Source organism: Leptonychotes weddellii, unplaced genomic scaffold (assembly GCF_054177405.1).
Source record: "Leptonychotes weddellii isolate Sample4059 unplaced genomic scaffold, ASM5417740v2 HiC_scaffold_1939, whole genome shotgun sequence".
NCBI classification, from domain to species: Eukaryota; Metazoa; Chordata; class Mammalia; order Carnivora; family Phocidae; genus Leptonychotes; species Leptonychotes weddellii.
In genome coordinates this window covers 3,245-13,692 of record NW_027779536.1, presented here as the reverse complement: position 1 = coordinate 13,692, position 10,448 = coordinate 3,245, and the positions used below count along the sequence as shown (strand labels likewise).

Here is a 10,448-nt window from a genome sequence, read left to right as displayed (position 1 = left end):
CCAGCTGTGTGAAAAAAGTTGATGGTATTTTGATTGGGATTGCATTGAATGTATAGATTGCTCTAGGTAGCATAGACATTTTAACAATATTTGTTCTTCCAATCCATGAGCATGGAATGTTTTTGCATTTCTTTGTGTCTTCCTCAGTTTCTTTCATGCGTGGTCTCTAGTTTTCTGAGTACAGATCCTTTGTGTCTTTGGTTAGCCTTATTCCTAGGTATCTTATGGTTTTGGGTGCAATTGTAAATGGGATCTACTCCTTACTTTTTTTTTCTTCTGTCTCATTGTTGGTGTATAGAAATGAAACTCATTTCTGTGCATTGATTTAAAATTTTGTTTTATTTTTCCCAAATCAGCCTTCAAGAAAAAATCTTATTGGTCACTGCTAGTAAATAATTTGTAAGTCAGTGTTTTGAGTTTTAGTTTAATTGCTTTGCTTTACATTTTAGGAAGATGGGAAATAGAAGAATTGAAAGAAAACCGAGTGCCCGGTGACAGAGGCCTGGTACTGAAATCTCGAGCAAAGCATCATGCAATAGCTGCTGTATTAGCAAAACCCTTCATTTTTGCTGATAAACCCTTGATCGTTCAGTAAGTTTTATTATATTTTACAGTACTTTTTCTGAAATTTGTATTAGTTTTGTATAATTTGGCTTCCGAATATAGTTATAATGGGTATAAAATGGGCATAAAAATCCAGATTTCCTTTTCAGTTTCACTTACTTAAATACACAATGCATGTATATACACAGACTCTCTGAGGTTTTGAGGGAAAGCCAGGTCGATTTAAAAATTATATAATATATACTATAATATAAAAAATTCTGCCACCATGGACTATATAATACATACTGAGATCACCCTTTTTATTTTAACTTTTCTTAAAATTACTTGCTCTGAGGATATTAATTTGAGTATATTCAGAATAGAACCATAAATGTTGCTGTTAAACCAGTTATAAGATTCAAAGGAAACAAATTTATTTTAAAAAGTATATGCAGGGGCGCCTGGGTGGCTCAGTCATTAAGCGTCTGCCTTCAGCTCAGGTCATGATCCCAGGGTCCTGGGATCGAGCCCCGCATCGGGCTCCCTGCTCTGTGGGAAGCCTGCCTCTCCCTCTCCCACTCCCCCTGCTTGTATTCCCTCTCTCGCTGTGTCTCTCTCTGTCAAATAAATAAATAAAATCTTTAAAAAAAAAAGTATATGCATATATAGATCAGTGTCTTTCCACCTTTTATTTTTTTAATTTTTTAAAATTAAAATTTAATTAACATATAGTATATTATTAGTTTCAGAGGTAATTTAGTGATTCAGCAGTTGCATATAACCCCCAGTGCTCATTCCATCGAAGGGCACATGTTTTCACAGACAATCCTTTCCTCCCCTCCCCGACAATGTGACATAAACTGGTTTTATTATGATGTTGCTTACATGTATACCGTCATAAAATCAGGTATAAATTCTTCAATATTCACCTACATAAAGTGGATATAAGACAAAATAGATCTATACAAATACAATTACAAAGCTGATAAAATTCAAATTAAAAACAAAAGGAAATGCATAAATGTTATTTTCTCCCTTATGTGAGAAGATTTGGCTGTCCAAAGTTAATGACAACACAAGAAATATTATTAACTATAAAGTATATCACTCTAGAACCCTTTCAGTTTTTTTGTTAACATTGTTAAGCATGTTCCTACATAGTATAACTAAAATGTCATTTTGTGTTTTAGCAGTTTTAAAAAATATGGCATTTGGTGTAATTGGCTTAATTTTTCGCTTGTGTCGCTTTGGCTTAGTTGCACTGTCATGTGAATAAATTTAAAATCTTAAATAATGTCAAATAGTATATGACTATTATTTTAACAAATTAAAAATGTTTTTACAAGTACTTATTGGAACGAATATTTAAGCTTGATATTATTTGTCATTATTCAGGGTTTGGCCTTTCTTTTTCTTGAAAGTTTGAAAGTAATCCTATTATTCTGTTGAAACTTATTTGAATATAATATCACTTTCTATTTTGACCCTTTGTGGCTTAAATGAAAGGGAAAGAAAAATAATAGAAAGTGTAATATTTTCAGAGTAAAATGAATCAAATTTAGTATTTTCAGAAAGTATAAATCACTGCTAGGCAAGTAAGCAAAAGATAGAAACAAAGATTGGATAATAAGTCTAGAAGAATTATTAAAGTAATTGTGAAATTATGTCCTGAAAAAAGAAGAGGAGGGCCAACAGGAATTGAATAGAAGTCTTTGCTATGCTTAAAAACAACTCAAAGAAGGAGAGTGAATGTCTGCTCTTAATACTGATAAAATGAAATGGGATATTAAATAAAGAAATTTTATATTAACTACTATAAATACTATGGACTCATAATATAACTTTCCTCTAAAACTGCTTTTCCCACATGGTGTACATGTTAATATGCATTGTGTGGTCATATAAGCTTTAGAAATGAAGAATATCCTAGACATGAGGAAGCATATTTGCTTGACCATTAAAGACTTGGAGAAAGAAGTTTTACATGCAGAAACCTGTTTCTAACTTCAGTAGTGTGTTTTTCAGACATATTTGACCACAGAATTTCATCCCCCAACAAGAATTACTGCTTCGTAGGACAGTGTGGGGAATGATAGTCTTACAGAAGATAGGGTTGCCACATACTCTTACACGTCCTCCTTTTTCCTGTGACTAAGGAATAGCAGCCGTTGAGCTATATGACACACATTTCACTGATCTCTAATCCACTGTGAATTATTTGCATTAGGTACAATTAATGATTTGAAAACTCTGGAAGTTTGCAATGTAAGAAATAGACATAATGATTGGGTCTAGGCATATTACAACCATAAAGCTATGTTCATATTTATAGAGATAGTTTACAACATTTTTTTTTCAGTTCTTACCTTTTCACAGAACCCTTGTCTTTAGATCACCTATAATAAAACTATCTTTTTATTTTATTTTACCTGAAATAATTAATATTTACCTTTAATTCACACTGTGTACCATTTCTTACTTTATAGTCTGTAAAAACATGTTCCATGAGAAAAAATTTCTTTGTCGGCTACTGCTTAAAATAAAAATAGTGACAAGGCTTTGAGGAAAACAAACTGTCCTTTATTTCAAAAATGAAAAAGAACAAACCCTTTCGTTTGATCCTACAGAAGCTAACATTTTGGGCATCTGTCCATTGCTGTGCATGGTATTATTTAAGCATCACAATCCTTTGTGGTCCTTGAGCTTGAATAATTTGCCTTTACACTAGGTGTCACTAGAGTAAGTGGCAGAATCAAGGATAAATCTCAGGTCTCTCTGACTCCAAAGTACATGCTGGTAAGACTTCTTGAGAAACAAAGCAGAGTAGAAAGTAGTGGGAAAGATCACCAAAATCTGGCAACTCAGATAGTCATTTAAGATTTTACTGTATTTCCTTTGTTCTTTTCAGTGCAAAATATATATACACTAACTAGGTTCAAACTATCAAACAGTTTTGTATGCTATTTTTCGTTGTTTTTACTTTTGTATCACTAAAGTTTTTTTTTTTTTTTAGAAACATTTTAAACTGCAGTCCTTTCTTAAAATTATCACTGGTTCCTGTTGCTTCTCTAGTTTTCACCTCTTTTTCTTTTAATTCATCAAACCGAATCACAGCCGTTTTGGTTTTTACTGTTTTTCACTCTGAGGGCGATTTCATTGATTATTTCACATGTAATTCAATAATTTACCAAAAATTTCTCCTGAATATTGCTCAATATGTCTATATCAATTGCCTAAACAAGACTATTTCCTTTAAAAAACAAAACAAGAAAAACTTTTGCTGAAAATTACACAGTGTTGCAAATCTATGAAAAGGCTCTCACATCAGTTCAGTCTTTCAGTTGTTTTTCTGTATTTCCTGGCTGTTAAGGTCTGAAATACTTCAGGTTATTGACTGAGATTATGAAATCTCTTTGCTGGAGGTATTTAATTAAATGTACAAGTTATCTAATATGGTTAGGTGTAGTTGAATTAAAATACAAATTAGTGAACTGGATATATCTAAGATCTATCAGCAGTTTCTTAGAAATCTGTTGCTGTGGCTATGGTCCTCATAATCTTCATTTTTTAGTTTATAAAGAAATATGCATAGTGTATACATTACCTGAATTTGAAATTTCCTATTATAGTATTAAAGTATCTTACCCTTAATTCAGCAGTTTTGATGGAAAAAATTATTTCAACAAGTTGGTTGGCTTTTCTATAGTTGATTATAATCATTCTATTTTTAATATTTTAAGGATGTGCATAGAAAAAGCATTTCTGCTTATTCCCTATATGTTGTGGATATGCTTTTTAAGAGCTTTCTGGTAATGTAAAACATTTGTGTTTAAATGAATTGAGAGTAACATTCAATTTTGAAGAGCAATTAGTAATTTTTTATTTATCAGCAGTATGATTCTTTTTCCCTTCATTTAGATATGAAGTAAATTTTCAAGATGGTATTGATTGTGGAGGTGCATACATTAAACTCCTAGCAGACACTGATGGTTTGAATCTGGTATGATATTTTAATGTTTAAGAAAACCTTATTAAAGTTAATACTTTTAAGGAGTAGGTGAGAAAACTGTAATTTTTATTTTCAACTGAAATCGAAAAGAACCTTAAAAATCTTAACCAGCATGAGTTTGTATAGCTTTCAGGGTGTGCCTTCAAGTTTCATACCCAGTTGTGTTACTTGATGGTATCAGTTTTGTAATCTTTAGCAACATAATAAAGTTTGCCATGTCTGTAAGTAAAAAATAACATGGTGCTTATCAATGTCATTGAAAGATCGGCTTTGAGTTATTTTCTTTACAAATTAAGAAGCATAAATTTATTTGGAGAAGTAAAATAACAGAGCAAAGCAGTAAAATGAAATGGCCAAAGAACCAAATAAAAAAGGTGGGTCAGTTCAGGAGTTGGTAGTCTACAAAAAATAACGGGTTAAAATGTTTTGAGAATGAAGCAAGTGTATTAGGTTGGAGACATTTCTTGTAGCATTCTCCTGCCAGGGGCTGTGTCAGGGCTTCTGCATATAACAGACATAAGATAAATGAGACATCAGTGAGATATTTGTCAGAATGCATGGCTATGCATAGGCTGTGAAACATGGGTTAAAGGATTCATGTTACTATTATTAGAATTAGTTAAGGGGAGCCCATTTGTAGTATAGGTTGGAGCTCTTGTTTTGGGTATCATCGTAAGATGACCATCACTCAGAAGTATAATGACATAATAAAGTTAAATGCTAGGTATTTTTCTCAGCACTTTATCTGATTAACTCAGTTAATCCTCAGAGAACCCTTATAAGGTAGGTACTATTATTATTTCCATATTTGAAGGGTAATGAAACATTCAGGACTACATCAAGGCTAAGAAATTTACTCAGGGCCACATACAGCTGGTTAAGGGCAGTGGTAGGATTTGAACCCCGGGATCTGACAACACACCCATGCTTTTAGCTAACAGGCCATGCCAAATAAAGAGAAATTACTAGTAGTAAAACAGGGAGCATGTCTCTGTGTCTGTGTTTGTGTCTGAATCTCTCTTTACTCTGTGCTCAGGAAGGTTATTCTCTGGTGTCTTCTTGAATAATAGTAATGGTAATCATTGTAGTCTTGAAGTCGTAAATATGCTTTTCTCTGTGCTTAATTTTCTTAACAAAATATTAATAGTTCAGATTTACATAAAGTAATTAAAGCTTATCATGATGTTGGTAGGGTGGTTTCAGCTTCTCTCCTACATCTTCAGGAAGGACGTAGTATGTACATTTTTTAAAAATCTATTTTTGAAAGAAAAATTGTCTTTTTTCTACATCTTTTATTGTCACTTGTGTCAAATAATTCTTTGGTGATTTAGCATTTAATACATTTTTATAACCTCTACCCAATTGGATAGAATAGAAAAATTCATCAAATACTCTAATTCTGGACTAATCCCAACACATCTCTCTTTGAAGGAAAACTTTTATGATAAAACATCCTATACCATTATGTTTGGACCAGATAAATGTGGAGAAGATTATAAACTTCATTTTATCTTCAGACATAAACATCCTAAAACTGGAGTTTTTGAAGAGAAACATGCCAAACCTCCAGATGTAGACCTTAAAAAGTTCTTTACAGACAGGAAGACTCATCTTTATACCCTTGGTATATCCTTTTAATTGATTCATAAATTCAAAAATATTCACTGACTACTCATATTTTCATGGCAGGTGCTTTGGGAGAAACAAACATGGATCCTACCCTTAAGGAACTTATCTTTTCAGGATAATTATAATGCATATAGTGCAGGTAGAGAGTAAAGTGCCATATGAGGGGTGCAGATGAGGTAAGAGTTCAAAAGCAGTATTACTTCCAGTGTGGAGACTGAGAGAAAACTTAGTGAAGGAGATTATATATTAATTAGTCTTGAAGTGTGGCTGGAACATGGAAAATAGGAGAAGGATATTTGAGGTGCTGTGACGTTAGTGGTGCTGGAAGAACAAGAAACTGGAAAAGAAGATAAAAGAGTAAGAAGTCCTTGATGCACAGCTCAGAAGCTTGGGCCTTACAGACTGTTGTGATTATTGTTAGATCCTACCTCATGGTAGTTGTGGCATGTATTTAAACTTCGGAAGAGAAAGTATTGAGCAACCACTTTATTAACATATTTAGCTTTACTTTAGTAAATAGGAGTTTCCATAGACAATGAGTGGGAGAAACATTACAAGGGATTGTTTCTCCTCTCCCCAAGCGTGTAAGGTTCTGGAGCTTTGATGTGTCCATGATTATTTAAAATTATAGCGTGTCAGAACCTGACAGGGCAACTCTATCCAGGACTAAGATATTTCAGTTTCCTTTCCAAAGACTGCAGTTGCTGAAACATTCGTGTTTGCCAAGGCAATGACCAATTTTATTTTTAATGTCAGCATTGACAGTAAAGAGCTTTTTTTGAAACTGGAAAATAGAACTGAATGTTTGGGGGAACATAAACTGTAGAGATAATGAGAAATTATAACTAGAACAGGACAAATGAATTTCATTAGACTTTGTACAAACTTGGTGAAAAGCAACTTGGTGTGATATATTAAAGACCATAAGTTTATGTGTTTTGAAACCACAATTCCATTTTCAAGAATTTATCCAAAGAAAATAACCCAGAAGAAATAAAATGAGCTATGTGTAAAAATATACTGTAAATTTAAAGCAACCCGAATGTTACAGTAGGAATTTTATATACAATACAAAAATGATAACCATGGAAGTGTTTAGCAACAGGGGAAAATGTTTATAATATTAAAATGTCAAAAGAAAATGAGATTCAAAGTGGAGGAGCATCATCATGGTGGCCATTAGACAAATTATGCAAATAGATTAGAAAAAGAAAACTAATTTTCATTAGTCGCCTAATGCATGCCGTGCTCTGTGCTAGGTACTTTGTTTAGAACCATCATGTGAGGTGAGTAGGTTCTCTCAACTTTACCTTAACTTAGGTTAAGTAACTTGCTCTAGGAAAAAAAAGTAACTGGTAGGACTAGAATTGAAATTGAAGTCCAACTTACAAACATTTGCTTTCTTACTACTACACACAAAAACTTTGTTGTACTAGGATTATTGAATGACTTTTTAAAAAATTTTCTGTACCACTGTTATATTTTTATAACATCATTTTGTAGTTGTTCTAAGAACCTCACAGAGTATCTTAAAAGGCTTTATAATCCAATGCTTTTTACTGTAAATTCATTTAAAATATTTAGTATAGTTTTAGACAAAGATGTCTTTTCACAGATGAGTATTTGTCACATGCTTTTTTTTGTTTTAACTGTAATTTTTAAAAATTTCAGTTGCTAAATTTATTCAGCACATTCTTTTCAAGATTTTTCTTGAGAAATGCCTTTTTTGAATCAGGAAGAATCTAGTACTTTTTTTTTTACATTTAAGATCTTACTCTGCTTAAATCTTGACTTTTTCCTTTGTGTAGTAGTATAGTTTTATAATCTCAGCTGTAATAGAAGAGGAAATATTGAAGGAAAAGAGGAGAGAAAACATTGAGTGTTTGTGTTATTTGATTTGTATATAAATTGTAGTATTTGATTTTGATGTAAGTAACTTGGTATTGTTGTGACTGAAACCTCTGGAGATTGTTCTTGCTTCAGAACTGTTTCTTCAGAAAGTGGTAGACCGCTTACTAAGTTGGGATGATCCTTACATTCGTTGACAGCTCCTACTTTGTAGCTTACTGAAAGCAAATGTTAGGCAGCTATTTTCATTTACCATTCTTTCCAACGATATAAAGTTTACCCACTTTACCCACTACCCCCAAGTTTACAGAAGGAGGAGAGAACTTTTATTTTGTCATTACAATGGAAAAGGGGGTTCAATATGACACTTGGCTTGGGAACTTTTAGAGAGGTAGAAGTCACCTCCAAACAGACAAGTGTAAGCTTGAATATTTCCGATCAACCTTAAGATATTTTACACAGCAGTGTATGAATCATTGAATTTGAAATGCCAATGAACTTTAAAATTTTCTAGGAAATGGTAGTCATGTATCAATGTGAATTTCCTGATTTTGATGACTAGATTGGGGTTATGTAAGGGAATGTCCTTGTTTGTAGGAAATAGACATTAAAACATACAGGGATGATGTGTGTGAAGTCAGTAATTTACTCTCAAGTGGTTCATGAAAAAAGTCCTTTATTGTGCATTTGCAACTTTTGAAGTTTGAGATAGTTTCAAAAAAGTATTTTGAAATACTGAAGAAGATTGGATTGCATTCTGTAATTATAAAAAAGTGAAGCTGACTGGTTGTGAGAGTCCAAAACTGAGTTAGCTACTGGATATTCTTTATTTCAGAAGTAATGGAGCTTTTCATTAAATTATGATTACTTAAGACAAAATTTTATATTTGGTTTTAGAAAACATTATACCTAGTGATCTTAGCATATTTTGATTTAATACATTGTAATTCCTCGATTTCTGGTTGAGAAAAAAATTTACCCTTGAAATTTAGGGTAGTTTTCTTATTTAGAAGATTATCTTTTAAAATGTCAGTCATTATGATAAGTGTAATATATTTAAATTGGTCTTTAGTGATGAATCCAGATGACACATTTGAAGTATTAATTGATCAAATAGTTGTAAACCAAGGAAGCCTATTAGAAGATGTGGTTCCTCCTATTAATCCTCCCAAAGAAATTGAAGATCCCAGTGATAAAAAGCCTGATGAATGGGATGAAAGAGCAAAAATCCCAGATCCTTCTGCTGTCAAACCCGAAGACTGGTAAGTGAAGAATTCAGTAGCAAAGTGTAATTTTCATAAAGGTTAATTCATTTATTTTAGATATACAGTTCTGTGGTATGGACAGACAGACATACACAATGATGTAACTATTACCACAATCATGATATGGAATATTTCCGTCATCCCAAAAAGGTTCCTCATATCCTTTATAATCACTTCCTCCCACCCTTACGCCCTGCAACCACTGATTTGATATCTGTCTTTTAGAGCTTTGCCTTTTCCAGAATATCATATAAAATGGAATCATATGGTATACAGCTTTTGTTTCTGGTTTCTTTCACTTAAATAATGCTTTTTGAAATTCATCCATATTTTTGTTTATATAAGTGGTTTTATTTTAGGGATTTATAGGGATTCATCATAATTTGTTTATCTAGTCACACATTGATGGAAATTCTGGTTGTTTCCATTTTGGGGCAATTATGAATAAAGTGTTTATAAACACTTGTGGACAGGGCTTTGTGTGAACATAATTTTTCCTTTTTCTTGGGTAAATACCTAGGAGTGGGATTGCCAGATTATACAGTCAGTATATGTTTAAATTTCTAAGAAACTGTCAAACTTTTCCAAAGGGCTATACCATTTTGCATTCACACTAATATTAAGTAAGAGTTATAGATCTTATACATTTATGGCATTTGGTATTATCTTTTTATTGAGATGTAATTGACATATAACATTGTATTGGTTTAGGTGTACAACATAATGAATTGATGTGTGTGTAAATTGCAAAATGATTAGCACATTAAGTATAATGGACATCCATTACCACACAGTTACAAATTTGTGTGTGTGTGCATGTGTGTGATGGGAACTTTTAAGGCCTACTCTCTTAGCAGCTTTCAAATATACAATACAGTATTATTAACTGTAGTCACCATGCTCTACATCACATCCCCAGGACTTATTTATTTTATAACTAAAGTTTGTACCTTTTGATCTTTTTTTTTAAGATTTTATTTATTTATTTGACAGAGAGAGAACAAGCAGGGGGAGTGGCAGGCAGAGGGAGAGGGAGAAGCAGGCTCCCTGCTGAGCAAGGAGGCTGATGTGGGGCTCGATCCCAGGACCCTGGGATCATGACCTGAGCCAAAGGCCGACCTGCCCAGTGACTGAGCCACCCAGGCGCCCCC

At 32.8% G+C, this 10,448-nt stretch overlaps 1 protein-coding gene across 1 annotated transcript; it reads left to right on the top strand.

Moving 5' to 3' along the window:
- Positions 1-423: 423 nt before the first annotated feature.
- LOC145718666 (calmegin-like) lies at positions 424-9,298 on the top strand (the record flags this gene model as incomplete). Its single annotated transcript, XM_081810171.1, has 4 exons — positions 424-591; positions 4,465-4,546; positions 5,987-6,179; positions 9,105-9,298. Coding segments are annotated over 4 exons (637 nt in total), but the record flags the coding sequence as incomplete, so codon positions are not given.
- Positions 9,299-10,448: the final 1,150 nt, after the last annotated feature.